The sequence below is a fragment of the Solanum stenotomum genome, chromosome 6, assembly GCF_019186545.1.
Source record: "Solanum stenotomum isolate F172 chromosome 6, ASM1918654v1, whole genome shotgun sequence".
Taxonomy (NCBI): Eukaryota; Viridiplantae; Streptophyta; class Magnoliopsida; order Solanales; family Solanaceae; genus Solanum; species Solanum stenotomum.
The window spans coordinates 14478579-14498443 of NC_064287.1; the positions used below are offsets into that span (position 1 = coordinate 14478579).

Genomic DNA, 19865 nt, shown 5'->3' on the forward strand with positions numbered 1-19865 from the left:
TCCAGTTCCTTTTTTAAAATTGAAATCATCAGTTACACATATTAAGGGATTTACATAGATTAGACTTCCTTGTTTATTGTTACACTCCAAACCTCCCATACCTCAATCCCACCACCCTCCACCCACGCCTATTCAAATCTACACGCCGTCACCCCCACTACCCCACTTTCACCTTGTCTCTCCCATTTTTCTCACCAGCCAACTACATTATTTTCACAATCGTCCGTCCAATTAAATTTTTCAACAAAATCATGTCTAAGAAATCCATTGAAACGCCTCGAAAGAGTCTCAGATTGGTTGAAGGAACTTCTACTTATGAAGTTCATGCTCCAACTTTCAATATATTAACTCAAACACCCCCGTCTAAAATTGTTAAAAATCAGGCGACGGGTGATTCATCTCAGTTGAAGGATCAGAAAGAGAAAAAAAATGAAGCAAAGAAAAGGGCGACCCAGACAAATCAAAAGGGAAATAAGATTATTAAATGAATTTTGGCTTAAAAATAAACGTTCATGAACAGTGCATTAAACAAATTGATAGAATGAAATTTATAAACATTCTGTATATATTAAAAACATTTTTAATGGCTTTTCATTTGGTAACAGCATGTTAATACCATTATGTATTATTTGCGAAAGAAGGCAAAGTACTCTCCAATATCACTATCATACAGTACGGTTGACTGTTGGTTTATGATGTGGGTCGATAACATTGAGAAATAGTGGAGAGAGTCAAATTGCGACATGAGATCCATTTCTCCCAACCACGATGTTGGACAGTGCATTAGAGGCTTCAAACTGCTTGCCAACATTCCTTGGACAGTGTTGACGATGTCATTATTCCTGTCAGTATTAGTGAGAAATTTCATTGATTTTTTGTTATATTCCGAATCAAGCTTAGATGTCTACATGTATATGATTCGACGAGGGGAGGATCTGCTCACACCAAGTTAGTCAATGAAATTGTTGGTAAACTTGCAACAATGATACCACTACAAGAAATTTGAAATAGTTGATTGCACCTTCTACTTTTTTAGAATTACATGCTATTTTTTTTTACTTTTGGACAACTTTTTTGTGTTTAAGTATTTCATGATATATAATACCATATGTTTTCTTCCAATCAGATATCATCTACACATGAATTACTGTTTGACTATTATAATTTCAGGATACTAGTAATATACAGACTTCATACCATTTGAATTCACTATTTTTAAATATCAATGTGTATCCAAATTGTACAATTAATGGATGAAATGTGTGTGAAATTTGATTAATATGTGTATGACACTGAATTTAATGTTTGATGGTTGGATATTGTATTAATTGTGATATAATATTGGTATACAAATGATATGCATTGTGTGACTATATGAAATTGATTTATTGTTGGTATAATATGTGTGATATAAGCTGAAGTTCGTGTTGGGATGAAACTTGAATAAGATTGGTATAAAGTTTGTTATATATTTACACTATCTTATAAATTAATCTAGAACACATTTTATTTCCAAGTATATTAAATCTGTATGAATAATTAATGAATCGTGTATATGAAATCTGGAATCTGAAATCTGTACAAATATTTACACTATCTTATATATTAATCTGGAATAAATTTCATTTCCAAGTATATGAAACTGAATATTCTTAATTAGTTTGAGATTCCTTAATTCATGCTAATTAATAATTATCTTAAATTAATTCAAATTTAATTGACACCCCTATTCCTTTCTTTTTCATTTTTTCCTTATTAATTACGTATTATTAATTAATAATAAAAAACCATAAATAGATTAATCATTTATTAAATAAATGGAAATTGATTTTTAAAATCAGATTTTTGAATTAAATTTAACAAATTAGAGTGAATTAAGGAAACTGAATATTCTTAATTAGTTTGGATCCCTTATTTCATGCTAATTATTAATTATCTACAATAAATTCAAATTAGATTACAACCCACAATTTCAGTTTTTTACTTTATTATTTCTAATTCCGTTTTTTTAAAAAATTTTTGTTTATCTTTTTATTTATTTTTTAAGTTTTTTCCGATTAATAAAAATATTTCTTTTTTTTTTTAACTTGTTATAACCTGAAATTTTTAATGTTATAGCTTGAAAATCTAAATCTACTGTTATAGCTTGAAAATAGTACTATAATATATGTCATATATGAAATTTACACTTAAATTTAATGAAATGACTCATGAAAGGGAGTGAGGGCTGAGAAGTAATGAAGAGCTAAGATAATGTCGTTAACAAATTCTAGTAATAGTAGAGGTCCGTTAGTAGTTAGTACGTAGCATGAATGAACCGACTATGTTATGATGATGATGATACAAATAATCCTAACTATTAATGGATGACATGACAAAATCATTTTAAAAAATTCGACGACATATTTAAAAAAAATTCAATACTAAATTTTATGGAACCTGTGAATACATTATTGGATATACTTTGATGAAGGAAAGCAAATAAAAGGTAACTAGAAAGAAACTTTGAGTTGGGGATAAGCACATAGAAGTTAAGTTGCATCTTAAAGGAGAGTCACTTGTTCACACATATATTTATTTGGACTTTAAACTAACTTCCAAACTGCTTTTTATTTATTTATGAATTAAATTATTTACATCCATAGAATTTACTATCTATATCTTTCCCTATCAATGCTCTCCAAGATATTCTCATTGGATGGAACAACAATAAACATAAACAAATGGGGCAAAGTTTTACTAAATTTTTTTTGTCAAAAAGCCACATCATTTCTTATTTAGATTCTCATCTTGTCGTGCTCTGTGATTGGGAAATAAAAAAGAGTTAGTAGGTGTTTGGACGTGAACTTGAAATTATTAATCTGGATTATATTAATTTGAAATTGAAATTATATTTGGTCATAAGTTTTGCAAAGAAATTATACTTTTTTCTCATCATCTTAAAAACTCAAAATTTGTACAAATTACTTTTATATTTTAATTTGTTTGTCTTATTTTCTATTTTTTTTCATTAAAAAATATTTTTCTTATAACTTTTTAATTTCAACTTTTCACGTGATATATTTAAGAATTATAAGATTAATTTTTTTTTACTTTCTTAAATTTTATAACAAGTCAAAATCAGTTAAAAAAATTGAATAAAAAGAGAGTATTAAAAATTCCCTCAATTCTACCTAAATTAATTATAACAAAAGATTGTTCGCCGTAACACCAACTGACTTTAGGATGGTTTTTTTTATGAAAAGGGGAAAGTGGGTTGGCTAATTATTATTTTTTGTAATAAAGATGAGTTTTTTTTTTTGTTTCAAAATCTAAAATTATGGGGCTAACTTTTAAATTATAGAAAATTTAAAATTAAATTCTACCATTGAAGTGAATTTGAGATTTTCAATCGAAGTTTGAAGTCGAAAGTTTTATTCAGAATATGATAAATAAACGTTGATATGAAATTACGATCTGGATTTAAAGCTGTGTTTTCTACAGAGAATTTGAGAGCATCTCCTTGATTCTGCTAAGTTCTCCACATACAAATCCTCAAAGAAAAAGTTTAAAAAGCTTACAACATCTATCCCCTTTTACGAAAATCAATATCTTTGGCATCCGTACAGTTTACAACATCAATTACGCCTCAAGAGGCAATTGATTTTGAAATATATATAGACAAAATAAAAGAAAAAAATTAAATTCTTGTTTCAATTAGATCTGAAGGTACAAATATCATTATTAGAATGTTGACGAGTGGGAAGGAAGAGGCTAAACTACAATCAACTGTCTGATGATAATCGGACCTCAAATCAATCTCTGATGTTTCAGAGAGGCCTATTCCTTTTGTGAGTAGGTCTTCCAGAGGAATCTCCTTCAGATGAAACATCATTAGATTTGTTGAATGAACCTGAAAGATGTGCATAAAGGTCAACAACTCTTCTGATATTGTTGTTGAGTTCTCTAATTAAACCAACATTTCTGTTCAAATTATCAGGGATTTTGGACTCATGATTCTGATTAATCTCATTGATTAACAGCCTATTTTGATCCAATATATTCTGAACTTGAACAAAACTCTTTTGACATGTCTGAAAAACTTTACCATCCATTTCTCCTTCCATTTCTTCTTCTTCTTCTTTGAAAGAATTAATAGACAATTGGAGTTTTTTTTTTATATAATATATAAGTTGTAAAGAAAAGGCAATGCCATGATATATATGTGTACTTGGCTATAGTATTAAGGAAAAGGAAGAATATCAACAAGGACTGTGGTGAAGTGGTAACTACTCTTTCATTCTTAACCAAGAAGTCTCGAGTTCAATATATTTTGGATACGAAGTCGCCTTTGTTAGGGAGCCATTTACCTATCAATGTGAGACTTTTCGGCACGAATCTAGATTTAGTCGGACTTCAATGTGAATATCAAATACCGCATGAAAAAAAAAAGGAAAAGGCAGAGAGACAAAAGAGGATAAGGTATTTTGAATTGTTTATTTAAAGACAAAATGTACATGAGACAACATCTCAACTTCAAATTATGACTTGACCTACCTTATAGTATAAAGGGGATCATGTAACTAACATGGTTTATATAATACATGAGATGTCAAATAAAGCAAATCCCATTTTCATAAAGAGAACCTTTTAGTGCGTACCCTACGATATCTAGGATAAAGCCCTATGCTTAGACTTTCAAAACAATAATATTATATCGTAGACATTGAAATTTTGTGGCAGTCTACAAGATGTGATTTATTTGAGCTGGGACTCTACAAATTGTATTCAACTCAAATTAGGATTCTTGGAGGCTACTCAATCCTAAACTCTAGTTTATGTCTATATAAAAGGTACTAAATTCTCTTAAAAGACATCTCAAATATCCCATAAACTCTTGGGTTTTTTAAAGATTAAGATCTCGAATATTCGCAAATTCATGAAATATTCATATAGAGGTCAAATCTAAATCATTCCAGTTCGAGAAATACGCCACTAACGGCCCTCGAATCATGGATAAATCTTATGAGAGGAGAATCAAGGGAGGAACATAATTGTACCCGTAATCTTGATGAATACAATTATGTTTCTTCATATTTTTTGTGGTTATAATTTATTTGCTGTCACTTTAAAATTTATTACAAACATATATATCTTTTAAAATCTAAATATAATATTCTATTTTAGACAAATTAAATAACAAGGTTTCTCTAATACATAAAGCGGAACATAAAAAAATAATAAATATTAGACAAAATAATCAGATCAAACATGATAAATATATATATTTTATAAATATAGAAGACTTCCCACCCTAAAATGACCACTCAAATTTTTGCACTTCACATTTGGCTATACTCTATATGGGTATCCTTTTGAGCAGAGGCCGAGGCGGAACCATTTAGTCCACAGTAAAATCTCACTAAATTAATAGTCTATTAATTAATAATTTTTTTAAAATAATAATTTCCTTCGATCTCAATTTGAGCTAGTGGAAAAAATTACTAATTTTGATAAGATAATAAGATAATATATTTTCAGAAAACTCCTATATAAATGTATGGTCCCATTGATATTATAAATTAATAATTCTTTAAAAGTACAAAATATATCTAAGAAAATTTAGTGAAATATGATTCTATTATGTTCTATTTTTTTGTTAAAATTTAAATCTAGTTAAATCTTATCTCTAACTTTTCTTATTGCATCAAAAAAGTTTCGGTGTTGTCTTTTCTTATTGCACTATAAAATTTTGAAGAGTTCTAGATGCAAGTGTTTTCTTACGCGTAACTGCTTCCAAAAGTATTGTATCATCTTCAACTTTATCATTAACATTGTTTTTCTAATGATATCCACAATTTGTTTTTAACTCAGGACATCTGAGCATGTATCAATTTCACTCATCCAATAGGTTATTATCGACCATTTTATTGCGGTAACCGAGATCATTAATCATGACCTCAAGTTCATGAAAGAGGTTTTCACAAGTGGGTTCTTTCAAATTCTTTGAGATTCCATCCCTTAATAATTTTTCGATACCGGACACTCTTTAAATTAATAAATATTAATTTATCGATTAAATAATACCTCTACAAAATAATAATATTTCATAGTCTCACCTATATTAATTTAGAGAGGTTTTATTGTATATTATAAAATTAGAATAAATATTTTTAAAAATTATAAATAAATTATTAAATTTTGTTAACCTAATTTTTTCTTTTGAAAAAAAATCTCTTAAATTTATTCTTAACCTAAAACTCACTTAAATTTCTGACTCCGCTACTAATTTAGGACACCATTTTTTTGGCCTGTCCACCTAGGTCCTAGTGGAAAGGGTGAGGGGAGTGAGAGGACAATAATAGTTCCATTATAAAACTTTAAAATACTGGGCCTATAAAGATTGAAAAACAGTCTTTTTACAGTTGCAAAAGCATAAAATGAAGAACAATTGTAGTCAGAGTCTGAAGCTACACTACAAATTCTCAATAATAAGAACATGAACGTGTAATAGGTAGAACAGAAAAGAGTTAAAATTATCCTTAAATTAAGGGAAAAGGTTTATAAATATTCTTCATTCATGCTTTTGATTTAAAAAATATTTTTCTATTCATTTTTTTGTCTAAAAATATTAGAAACTATCTAATTATACAAACATTTCTATCATATTTATTATTTCTTCCTATAGTTTGAAATATTATATTTTATATCACTAATTAATAATTTCATACCGAATTTCAAGTCAGATACACCTAGATATATGTTAAACAGAGAGAGAGGCAAGCGAGAATGGGAGGGAGGCAAGTGAGATTTGTTTATGTTCCCATGTACATGTGAATCACACTAAATACACTCTACATACATGTATTTGTATGTCTCTGGTGTGATTCACATGTATCTAGATATAGATACATAGCAAAGTGGTGGGCGAGATGGGAGGGAGGCTAACGAGATTTGTTTATTTATCCTAAATACATGCAAGTTTAGATACAATATATCTAGAACAAATTACACCTAATTTTGACCCTATATATCCCAAGAAATATTTATGTGGATGTATACCAAAATCTGGTAATATTCAAAATATTGCAAACTAACATGTAGCTAAGTAATTAAGTCTTAAACTAGTGAAATTATTGTAAGTTACCCCTAAAAATATCCTTACATTCACCTTTTTGACTCACTTATTCACTTGAAACTAACAATCATGTCTTTATTTTGCTTTTTAAATTTATATGTGTCATTTTATTATTAGATGGAATAAATACTCCACCTTTACTAGATTTTTTTTCAAAATCTAAAAAGTAATCTCTGCAATATATTATTTTGGTTAGGATAAATTAGGAAGACAAAATCTAAAAAGAATTTTTTTAAAATTTTATCCAAAAAGTAAGTTTTAAATTTTATTAATGCTATAGTAAAAATGAAGAAATATATTCAAATTTCATTAAATATGAAGAAAACTAATACGATATTAATAAATCACTTTGATCCTTAAGATTTTTTAAAGAAGTTTTAAAAGATTTTTCTCCATAATTTATCCAAGTCGACATATTCTTCTTTACGACCCAAAAATAAACTTCTTTCTTTTTTTTTTTTTTAAAAAACTACAACAAATACAAAAAATTATTAGATTTTCCATTAAAATGCTTGTGAGATCTTGAAAAGGTATATTTGTTTTTTTAAACTTGGATAAATTATGCGGGGAAATCTAATAGAGATGGGTTTTTATTTCATCAAATAAGAAAATGATACATAATAAATATTTTTAAAAATAAAATCGAAAGAGGGTTGTTAATCTCAAGGGTATGAGTATAATGTCTCATTTCTTGAGAAATTACTTTTATATGGGAAATGATCGTTTTTCCCTTCCCTCAGTGTTTCATGTTTATTATGTGTTGTGATAATAGTTATTGTAGCCCCCATAGTGAGATTTAGGTGGATTTGAGCCTTTTGAGTTGAGTTATATTTGAAATGGTTTACTTTTCTCAACATTTCGTGATCCAAGCATCGGATGGGTATTCTATTAGTTTCATTGAGTCTGGAACGTCGAGTTTGGTCTAGTAGGAAGATCGGTTAGAGTCCTGAGACCTTAAGTTGTGATTTGGATATTTAGGTAAAAAGTTGAATCTTTTGGCCTAAATGGGTCCTGAGTAGGTATTTCGGTCATAAATATATTCTTTTTAAAAAATATGATGATTCCATTGGCTACAAAATATGTTTTATGATGAACTTTCACTATTGGTTTGTGTTTATAGGGTTCCAGATGAGTTTCGAGGGTCAAAAAGATGTAATAAAGGTTGCTGGTGCACATTTTTAGCGACATAAAATTGATTTTAGTGATGAAATTGCTGATTTAAATATTTATCTAAACTCATTTCATATTTTTGACATTTTGGGAGCTAGAAAGATCGGTTTGAGACAATTTTTAATGCGTTTTTATTTCATCATCATTCAGTATATATTTCTAACCCTATTTTACTCTTTTGCCGAGAATATCCTTTTCATATTACATGATTTCTATCCACAAACTGGAGATGTTAAACCCCAAGGTCAAGAAATCAAATTATTGATTTGAAGGTCGATTAGGAATGGGTTTTCATTGATTTTTGAGATTTAGATCCTTGTATTGTGGGTAAACAAATTTTGAAGAAGTTTTTTCAATTTTTTTTTATGTTTTTAACCGCATTTCAAATGTGGGTTTTAGGGTTTTCCGCCAAGTTGGAAAAATTGGTATTTTCTTGATTTGAAACTCGTTTCTTGCTCGATTTTAATGAGGTTTTCAACCACAAATTCCTTTTTACTTATAATATATATTTTTCAAATAAAATTATAATTTTACCCTTCTCAATTCCAAAGAGATTTTTTGGACTATTTTATCCTCGATTTCGAATCCTATCAATATAGGTACCATTAGGCTTCTTCTGATGAGCTCTTTCCACTCTTGATAGTTGGGGATTATTTCGGTGATCATGTGATTAGGAAAGTTGTCACGACCCAGACCGTCATGATTGTCATTCACACTTACCCTCCGGTGGAAGAACCACTACTACAACCCAAGTACATAACTTAACGAAAAGATAGGTATCTAAAGATACAGAAGTAGGTTTAAATGTTTAAAGAAAATGGAGTTCCCATAAACATCGAAAGTTAACAAACAACCACCAAACATATGCGGAAAACAACCCCTAGAAACTGAAAGTAAATGTACCAAAACTTTAACAGTGACAAGTCTAAAACAAGGGGAGGTAACCCCAAAACTGAACAAACTAATTTCTAAAGTACTAATCTAAGTTCGAAGAAAATGGACTAAACCAAATGAAGGACTCCATGGTAGCCTGAAAAAACTGGCTCACCCTCGAAATTCAGTCTCAATCACTGATCTCCTAGCTGAGGTTTATCAATAGCCGCCTAAAGATGTCCTATACACAACAAAGAACAAGCAAGTACAATATCAGTACACAACCACAATGTATTGGTAGGATCACGCGGCTATTCCAGTAAGTGAAACATATATAAACAGTCACAACATAGTAACCATGACATGTGCATAACATACATACACATTGGTAATCATTTTAGGAGTAGTGTACAATTACACATTCTCAATAACAAGTAGCTATGACAATTCAATGGTCTTCGCATGGAACCCATACATGTTGAAACTACTCTATGGGAATGTAGGCAAAACACCGAGAGGATATGGTAAGATGGAGGTTCTCCCAATGTTAGGTCGAATCTCAATGAACATCTTTCATATCCCATAACTATGAGCCCTCATAGGTCCTAGCTAGTGGATCCACATAAGCTAGATGAACCGGTCTTCCTTAGGCAAGTAGACCACTTCTTATGGTGTGGGGTTTCATGACACAGGATTCCATGATTTAGCTCTCACGGTCTATGTCAGTTAAATGCTTATTCCCATTATGTGAGATGTGCATTATGGTTTCTTGAGGAGTTCTATGAAGTGTGAGTGGTAGTATGGGATGCCATCCATGCATTGCACGAGTAGGCCTTGAGAGGGTCATAGTGAGTTCTCTAAGTCTTAATGACTAATGAATGAATGTGTCCAAAATGAAGTTAATGAAGAAGGTTGACTTAAATTCTTATATGCTTAAATGTAAAGATGCATGCTATAATTAGATTGTATTATGAGTTACTTCATTGTCATGACTTATTGTATACACTACAACAAATTCGATTATCAGGGACGAATAATTTCGTCATTTATAAATCAAATTTCGTCACTTAAAATCTTGTGTGACGGAAAAAATTTCGTTAATCAGTCGTCACTAAACGTGCGTCGCTAAAAGTATACAAAGACAATTTAGTGCTTTGTCACTAAAAGTATTATATTAACTACAACAAGAAAAATCGTCTCCAAATGCATTAATATTTGTGACGAATTTATTTGTCATAAAAAGTATAATTTTTTTGTAGTTAATAGTATGTTTTGTCACTAAAAATGTTATTACTATCGACAAAATTATGTCGTCACAAATTATTTAGTTCAATTAGTGACGACATTAATTGTCTCTAAAGTTATATGTATTTCGTAGTTGAACAAATGTAGTTTCGTCACTAATGACTACTTTTTATATACAAAAAAATATTTTGTCCTTAAATGTATAAATTAGGGACAAATTTATTGTTATAAAAAAACTTAAAAATTTTGTGGTTAAATCTATCATTTTGTCACTAAAAGTATTATTTTTACTGACAATATATATTGTCATTATAAATTATCACGATTAGTGACAATTACAATTGTCACAACATAAAAAAATAATTCGTATTCAATAAAAAAGAGGTACTGGGACAATGCATTTTTTGTCACTAAATTTAGTCAACTTGTAATGAACTAATATATTTTGTGACGAAAATATTTGTCTTGAAAAGTTTAATATAGTCGTTGCTAAAAATTTCTTTTGATGATAAAATATTTTGTCACTAATTACAAATAAATAATGACATTTAATTATTTTGTATTGGTATTATTTATTAAATTAGAGTTGCATAAATTAAAAATTAAACAATAAAACATGCTAGATAATAATCAAATTCAGCCATGATCATGTAATTAAAAACGACGAAAATTCTATTGAGATAATATCTCATTATAAACTCCTTAAATAAAAGTAACATATGTCCAATAACAAGAAAATCTAACTGAAATATACTAAATATTACTCCTAAACTTAGACAAATAATTAAAAGTTCCTTCCAAAGTAGCAATAATGTGGTGACACATAGCTTGCAATCGATTTTGATTCAGTTCTCCCCTTTTATACCTGTGAAAAAAGAAAATAAAACAAAATTAAGATTTAATTTAAAGTATTTATGCCAAGTTTAAAAGTAAAATATACAACACAATTTGTCTTTCATATGTTGTAATGCGCAATTTTATAAGATTATTGGATAGATGGTCCCTGGTATTACAATTCAATTTCTTCCATCTGGGAAGAGTTCTATTCAGTCTCATTTTCAGATACGACAACTACTTTTCTGCTAGGACCAATATGATTGATTGTAAACTATAATAAGTAATAATAATAATAGAATTTATGCTCGTGGGGTGGGGGTTGATGTTTACTTTTGATTCATTAGTTTATCCAAATGGACTTCATTTTGTTTTAGTTAACAATTAGTACAAGTAAGGCTTTGCCCTCATGGTTTATCCTACTTACCACGCACAGTAGTTCTATTATGATATAAGCAATCAAATTTTTTTGCACTTCTTTGTACCAAGTTACTCAGCCCTATATATGTTCCTGCAAAGCATTTGCTTCAATAAAATTTCCTATTTTAGTCTAAGACTAAGACCCAACCTCTTTAGAAACTATATGAAGTATTTAAGCTATAAACTCATTAGTTAATCTCTTGCTCAATTAAGTTACTAAGTAAATCTGCTTATAACTACTTGTAATTCAACAGTAAGAAGAATCACCTTCTATCATGCATAACCAGAAAGCTTCTGTAGATAGCAGCTAGTACTGGAGGAAGATTCACACCATGAAAGAAAAAATGCGACGTTGGCATATGCAAAATAGGTACAGGTTGACTAAGGGAGGTGCATACTCAATCACAAGGAGCTATATTGATATCAGAGGGCACCACAACAATTCACATATTGCTGATTGCATTTGGAGTGCAGTGGCTCAACCTAAACATAGATTTATTCTATGGTTAGCTGTCGAAGACAGACTGATCACTAAGGAAAGGCTGATGAAGATGAACATCTCAGTGGAGTAAGTTAATTGTTGTTTATGTGATGCTCAGAAGTTGGAGACAGTCAAACACTTGTTCAGTGAATGCCCATGGATCACTGAGGTCAACAGGGGTTTTGAACAATGGACATGCTTGCCTATACAACTGGGGGAGGTGAAGGAAGTAATGCTGAAAATTAAAAGGAAGAAACGGAAGTAGTTTCAGAAACAAGTGATAGCTGCGAGTTGGGGGGCAATGATCTACCATACTCAGAGAGCCCAGAACTGAATTTTTTTCAAAGGAGTACATATACAAACAGCTGAGATACACACACAAACTAGTTGCCTCATATTACCAAATTTTGCTATCAAAAATTAAGAAAAAACATACCAAACCATCACTCAATGAACAGATACACTAGCAGCAAGGAGTAAGAGACTGATAAGGATAGCAATTGTAACTCTATAATGTTCATATCCTACTCACATGGTCTTAAAAGCTACAAATTTTTGTAATAAGAAGGAAATCTCCTCTTAATCTCTAGCTACTAGCAATGCTTCCCTCTATAATGTACTATATCATTTTCTACACTTTTTCCAGTAACATTAGAAGCAACTGAAATTTAAAGTATTGGGCATGATTAATATTGATCTGTTTTAGGTAAGGTATTAACTTGTACATCATGATATAATGAATTTGTATAGACTACAACTTATTAAACATGAAGTTTGAGTTAGCAAAATAAAAATAGAAATATACCTTAAGTCAGCCTTCTGATGGAGCACTGCATCATAAAAGATTATATGCAAAGTTAGATACTAAATGTTACATATTTATATATTTATTAAAAAAAATCAAATAGAAAATCTCATATAAGTTTGCATCACTTCTAACCTTGATGGCGATGAGCGAGCAAAGAGTTGTATCTTCCTAAACATGTCTTCTTGGCGTGCTACTACAGTGTCCAACTGAGAATTTAATGCTTTTATTTGTGACTGTTGGTCTTGAATCTGAGATTGCTGGTCTAGTATCTGCGACTGTTGGTTTTCTACCTCAGTTTCAGCTGCATTTAATCGTTTCTGTAAGTCATGTTGGGCACTAGCAGCTTCTTGTTTCGCCTTTTTGAGAGAGTCTTCTAACTCTGCCGTTCTCCTTTGTGTAGCTCTTGTAGTATTAGGTTTTGGACCATAACCAAGGCCTTTTATATATCCCGACTTTGTACCAAGAACAGTATCCACAATTTCATCAATAGTCATGGAAGACTCTCCCGAAGTATATATATCTTTCAAATCAATCATGTTGTTCTACATAAAAATATGAATACTATTTAAAGGAAAAGGAACAACTTCAGAAGAATATTAATCAGACAAATGCAATGTGTATATGAAGTATAAATATTAATTTTCTTACATAATGAGTCTCAGCCTGTAGAGAAGACCATCCTTTTTCACTCGTGTAATGAGTATGCTTGTAAAACTCGATTCTATCAGGCTCTACTCCTTCAGGTTTAGTCCCACCCTATATAATAAGAAAATAACTGAAATAGTACCAAATTTTTACTAGTTAAAAGAATAAAAAGGGTATAACTTACCATTTCAGCACGAGCCGCTACAAACGCTTTTGACCCCATGAAATGATTAGATTTAAGCTTAGTTCTATTGACCTTGTTTATGTCGCATCGTTTCTACAAAAAAATAGAAATATTGTAACTTTAATAACAAAGACAATAAAATGAATCTAAATTACCTTATGATGTGGATTGATCCACATGTCACAAAGCCTATTCCAATTTTCGGGGGTCAACTCTGGCACTTCAATTTTACGAGCTTCTTCCTCGGAGTGTGCACTTTCAAATAGTTGTTTTAACTTGTAACGCCACTGCCTGCTTCTATTTTTCAGGATATCCTCACAACTATCTTTCACGTAATGCTCATCCAAATTAATCTCAAACCTCTCCTAAAAAATCAAATAAGTTTTGAAGACACAAAAAAATGATCAAAATCCCTGTTATATTAAAATAAAAATCATCACATCTCCTAGCATCGTAATTAACTTCAATCTCACTGTTTTTTTAACTATCTAAGCTGCATCTTCTTGATAACATTTATACAATCTCTTAGTTTATCAAAAAGTAATAATAATTATAGTTCATATGTGAGTACTCTAGAGCCATATGGAGTAAGCTTTTACACTAACAAGGAGAACCTAGAAAATCATTTAAATGGGCAGAAGAGTTGGAGTAGGCACAAGCTAAAGGCAAAAGCTCTACTGCTTTAGTTTACAGAATGTCCTTGGCCGCATAAGCTTACAATATTTTGATTGAGATGTATAAAATTGTGATCCAGGCTGAAAATATTGATCCACAAGTTTCTATCTTCTTTAGAAACTACTGATCCACAAGCATCTTCTTGATATCATTTATATGATCTCTTACTTTATAAAAAAATAATAATAATTACAGTCCATATGTGAGTATTCTAGAGTCATATGGAGTAAGCTTTTACACTTACAAGGAGTACCTAAAAAGCATTTAAATGGGATGAACAGTTGCAGTAGGCATAAGCTAAAGGCAAAAGCTCTGCTACTGTAGTTTACAGAATGTCCTTGGCAGCATAAGCTTAAAATATTGCGATTAAGATGAATAAATTTGTGATCCAGGTTGAAAATACCGATCCACAAATTTCCATCTTCTTTAGAAACTACTGATTTACAAGCATCTTCTTGATATCATTTATACAATCTCCTACTTTATCAAAAGATAATAATAATTATAGTTCATTATGTGAGTACTCTAGAGCCATATGTAGTAAACTTTTACACTAACAAGGAGTACCTAGAAAAGCATTTAAATGGGCTGAAAAATTGGAGTAGGAACAAGCTAAAGGCAAAAGTTTGTTGTAGTAGTTTACAAAATGTCCCTGGCAGCATAAGCTTACATTCATGTTGAAAATACTGATCCACAAGTTTCTATCTTCTTTAGAGGATCCCTGAGAAATAGTTTAGGAAGGAAGCTTGAAGAGATGAATGTATACCCCTGGTTGTTGTTTTACTAGCAATTAGTTGAGCTGATGTACTAGTTGTTTGTTTTAGTAGCAATCTGTATGCCCCTAGTTGTTGTTTTCGTAGCAATTAGTTGAGCTGATGTACTAGTTTTCTTTTTTCTAGTTTATTTAGAGGATCCCTGAGAAATAGTTTAGGAAGGAATTAGCTTGAAGAGATGAATGTATGCCCCTAGTTGTTGTTTTAGTAGCAAGTAGTTGAGCTGATGTACTAGTTGTTTGTTTTCTAGTTTATTAACTATTGGTAATAAGATTCTTATTCTTTTAAAGTTAAAAGAAAATATGAATCTCACAGAATAAAGAGAAAGAGATCAATGGTGAACTACTACTAGATATCAACAGAGATAGATATAATCAAAGATTTTTCCCAAAAAAACAGATGGATGAGTAATAGAAGTATCCGAAAAGGCCTTAGTATAATCACTACCATGTAATAAATTTACTAGAGTACAGAATTCTTACATGACATCTAATTAGTGCTGCATCTTTGTCCTCTCTTGTGAGTTCCTTCCACTTGTTTGGAAGCAATAGAAAGTTTCGAGCAATTATCCCCAACTCATTGGATAGTTTTGCTGATTGATCTGGTTTAGTTGGCCTTCCTTTGCCCAGTGGAATTTCTATTTTCATCTTGCTTCCCAAAGTCTTCTTCATTTTTTCAAGACCTTTCCCTCTAGTTTTTCCACGACCTTTCTTAAGTCTAGTGAAATCATCTGATGAAAAAGAGTCAGTTCGAAACACCACCTAAAATCTAAAAAGAAATAGTACATATGGCAGTAAGGCACAAGATGAAGACTGGAACATCGGGAATTTTGCTGTATCTTAAGAGACAACAAGGTCAAGAAATTTATCGAGAAACAAAGAGAATATAGGAGAGCTAATAACATCTATTTTGATCATTTAAATCATTCGTTGATTATAAGTTTCATGAATTACATAAAATGACATTGAATTCTAAAAGTATAAATCACAACACCTATTCATTAAGAAAAAAGATTCAAATTATGCATATTGACAGAACAAGTACCTTTAGACACCTATTTTTTTATGTCATAACGAGCAACGGAGAGCTGGTTAAAAATAAAACAAGTCTAACTAATACGAGTTATCATGAAGAAATGATTACATGAAATCTGTGACAACATTTTCCACTTCTTAGAGTCAATTTTTGTAGCTTATGTAGTATATTGACAAAACAAAGTCAACTACAACTGCTCATACAAATGTTCAATGGCTTTCATGTTAAGAAAAAGACATGTGTGATTATGAGTAATATCATGAAGCAGTTCTTATAAAATGTAAATATAACTACATGAGTTAAATCCACAAATTCACACATCATCCGAGATTGAATAACTTTCACTAGAGTGAACAAAAACAATTTCATTTATCCTACTACTTCATTTTCCCAACATCACTCTCACCATCCTTAGATACTAAGCTAATGTCCATATCTTTTCTTAGAAGTTTAACTTTAATAGAAGTTTCAATAGGTAACATTTTCGATTCCAACTTGGCCAATAACGAAATAATTTAATAGTAATCAATATCATAAAACATATTACCTGTATTAACAACATGAGTAAGGTTATTGAGTCATCCACTAATTGAGTATCTTGAGTCGTTTCCCCTGTAAGTGTAGTTTGTCTAAAGACAAGTCCACCCGGTGCCATTGATTTACAGAACTCTACCAAAACACAATATGTAAATTTAGTATGTTCATAAGATATAAACTCAATTGGTTGAACAAAAATAGTTATACAAAAGCACCAACTATTGACAACTAACGAAAAATCTAAAAAGAACATAAACTATCAAACTGGAAAGTCTCACACACGTTATTTATTAATACGAGTTTTTTTTATCTTCTTGTCCAAATATTAATTGAACTATTGAATCATCACTAGCAAATTAAAGAACCAATATAACATATCAATGATAGATATACGCAGGAAATGTCCAAATTTCAAGGCAAAAACTTTTCAGAAAACTTATATAAGCTGAAGTGTTAAGAAAAGGTTGTGGATCTGATAAATATTGAGCCTCGTGAAGAAATGCCTATTGATTTCAAAAATTACTATATGAAGACATATTCTATTGAGGTGTGTCATATCCCAAATAATTCTACATTGATGGCAAGAAAGCCTAGTGAAGAGACTAGACAGTATGGTGTTTATGGGTAAGTTCCTTATCAAGAAAATATATGTAGCCATGATTCCATAGCACCCAAAAGTTCCATGGGAAAGCCTCATAGTTCATCTCAATGTTCATCCTTAACATAAGTTTTGTCTTTGGTTGGCCTTGCAAAAAAGATTAGCCATTTTAGAAAGACTGCTGAAATTTGGGATATTTGTTTCTCCTTGTATTTTCTGTGATACTACTGAAGAAACCATTGACCACATTTTCTTTGAATGCAACGTTACCCAGAAGTTGTGATCCAGAATGTTGTGCTAGATAGGTGAACCTAGATTGATCGGAAGCGGGAAGGGAGAGGTCACTTGAGCATAAAATGGAAAAAGAAAAGACTCAAGAAAGTGAAGCATCATTGGCTGCCTATTTTCTATGGTAGTATCACTAATATGGAGGGAAAAGAACATGAAAAGATTCCAGGGAGGCCACTCACTACCAGGAGACTAGGGTGGCAAGAGAAATAGTTGTCCATAAGGGGGAGGTTCCTGAAGTCATGGTAGTCTGTTCTAGGTGTGCTCAACCATATGCCTCGAGGTTACCACCAAAAGAAGCCGCAAGAACTGGAAGGATTGGAGCTCAAATGTTATACCAAATTGATTAGCTAAAATGTCGTAGGATAGTATTGACATCACTTGTAATAGATAGACAGAAGTGAAGTTGGTACTTCAAATTGTATTATTATTTTTTGTCAACTGAAACTTATGAGAAACAGGGGTTAGTCCTGTTTTATTTTGTAGTTCCCACTTTGGTGTAAATAAAATTTTCTTAATCAAGAACAAATTGCCCTACATAATATTCATCTATAAATATTTTGGTTTGGTTCATCTTGATAGAAAGTTCCATTACCCTATCTTAATTCTAAGTGTCAAGTTCCAGAAGCATAATGTGACAAACTTTAAATACTTGTTTTCACAATCCATCCTCTCTTCCCTAGAAATTTGAGGGGAGAACATCAATATACGACAAAACAAATGAGAAGTTGTTTAAATAGAAGCTTGAATAGTGTTATACTTCACTAGTGTGTGTCACACACCAATTGTAAATATGCACACCACTTGAAACTGTAATCTACACAGTAAATTCGAGTATTCTTCTAAATGATCTTATGAGACAAAAATAAAGCAAGGTCAATGGAGGTGCCACAAAGAATCAATGAACAAATCATTCAATATATGATTACTGCACATAACGATCTGTTTAATTTTGTTCAAACATAAAGTGGGAAGACTGAAACATACCTGGTCTTCTTGTCCAGGTTCAGATATTCTTTCATTTTGCAATGAAACTTCTCAAATATATAGTGGTTATTCTGAAATTATTTTGGAGCCAAAAACCTAAAAAAATTAAGCGCCAAAAGACAGTTTCTTTCTCCATTTTTTGGCTTTCTGTACTTTCTTTGGTGGGCAAATTTGAAGAAGTGAAGGAAGTTGTGCCTCCAATTAACCCATTAACCCTGAAACTTAGGAAGTGGAGAAGTGCTCGACCAACCTGAGTTTTGTATATTATTAACATTAATAATTATTTTAATATATTTCAAAAGGGTATAAATGTACATAACTAAGCATCCAGATAAATCAATTCCAAAATGAGCCTAATTTCGTACATAGTGTCGAAACTCGAAAATGAACTTTTGAAATAAGATAAAAAATTAAAAGCCATTTTTAGAGAAAAAAAAAGGTCGCCTAAGAATGATAATACTCTTTCTTGTCTGTTTGAGTGCACATCAATCTTTGTGTTGTCTAGCTAAAATTTGCCCCAAAAATTAGCACAACACTAATTTGAATAATGAAATAAATCTGGTCAAATTTACAATATCCAACACTAAGCTGTGAATGAAACAATACAAAAGTATAGATCATAATAGATGAAGGAAGTGGATATCATACCTGTAACATTGAGCACATCTGTAAAGCTAGAAACTTAGCTGCATGAAGAAATTGGAAGCTCATCTGAGGAAGTAGAGACAGTGGCTCATCGGAGGAAGTAGAGACAGTGGCTCATCGGAGAGAGCTAAGGGAGCATTATCAGTAGATTAGCTGGGAGCTTAAGGAGGAGAAGACGAGAGAATCGAAGATTTTTGGTGTTTCTTTGTAGAAAGAAAAATTACTTACTTTCCTAATTAGATAGCATACAAATGCTTGGGCCTGGTCCGGGTTTGGGCCAGACCATTTGCTTCTCAACTAAATAAGATTTCAAGCCCAAATTAAAATGTAGGAGAAGTTCACTAATTACCAATGTTTGGTGTGTGTATCTCCTTTTATGAGTCTTCCGTATAATAGTAATTTATTTTGATTTTGGTAATTAGTGTTCTAACTTCTGATTTTGGAATTTGTTTTTTAATAATTATTTTTGATTTTGTTGTTGATGCGGTTTTGTATATTATTTAATTGACATTTGTTAAGTATTGTTTCATTATGTATGTTATGTATCGTA

General features: G+C 30.9%; 2 protein-coding genes across 2 annotated transcripts; both read right to left on the reverse strand.

Annotated features, from left to right (window-relative positions):
* Positions 1-3672: 3672 nt before the first annotated feature.
* Positions 3673-4157, reverse strand: LOC125867986 (protein ELF4-LIKE 3-like). Its single transcript, XM_049548582.1, has one exon. The coding sequence runs from the start codon at positions 4104-4106 to the stop codon at positions 3810-3812; it is 297 nt and encodes a 98-aa protein (XP_049404539.1). The 5' UTR covers positions 4107-4157; the 3' UTR covers positions 3673-3809.
* Positions 4158-11052: 6895 nt separating this feature from the next.
* Positions 11053-19481, reverse strand: LOC125866781 (uncharacterized). The gene is made up of 9 exons (XM_049547133.1): positions 19319-19481; positions 18671-18920; positions 15708-15955; positions 13933-14142; positions 13778-13870; positions 13597-13704; positions 13081-13490; positions 12946-12970; positions 11053-11270 (listed from the first exon to the last, which is right to left on the reverse strand). Exons 3-8 carry the CDS (start codon positions 15894-15896, stop codon positions 12952-12954), a joined length of 1029 nt encoding a protein of 342 aa, XP_049403090.1. The 5' UTR covers positions 15897-15955; positions 18671-18920; positions 19319-19481; the 3' UTR covers positions 11053-11270; positions 12946-12951.
* Between the last annotated feature and the right edge of the window lie 384 nt (positions 19482-19865).

What these genes read in the sequence shown, in the direction of transcription:
- LOC125867986 (XM_049548582.1), bottom strand. Translation starts at nt 4,106, where the DNA reads ATGGAAGGAGAAATGGATGGTAAAGTTTTTCAGACATGTCAAAAGAGT.
- LOC125866781 (XM_049547133.1), bottom strand. Translation starts at nt 15,896, where the DNA reads ATGAAGAAGACTTTGGGAAGCAAGATGAAAATAGAAATTCCACTGGGC. An exon ending in GGATCAATCCACATCATAAG is followed by an intron (nt 13,871 to 13,932) that starts GTAATTTAGATT and finishes ATTTTTTTGTAG; the next exon opens with AAACGATGCGACATAAACAA. An exon ending in TAGCGGCTCGTGCTGAAATG is followed by an intron (nt 13,705 to 13,777) that starts GTAAGTTATACC and finishes CTTATTATATAG; the next exon opens with GGTGGGACTAAACCTGAAGG.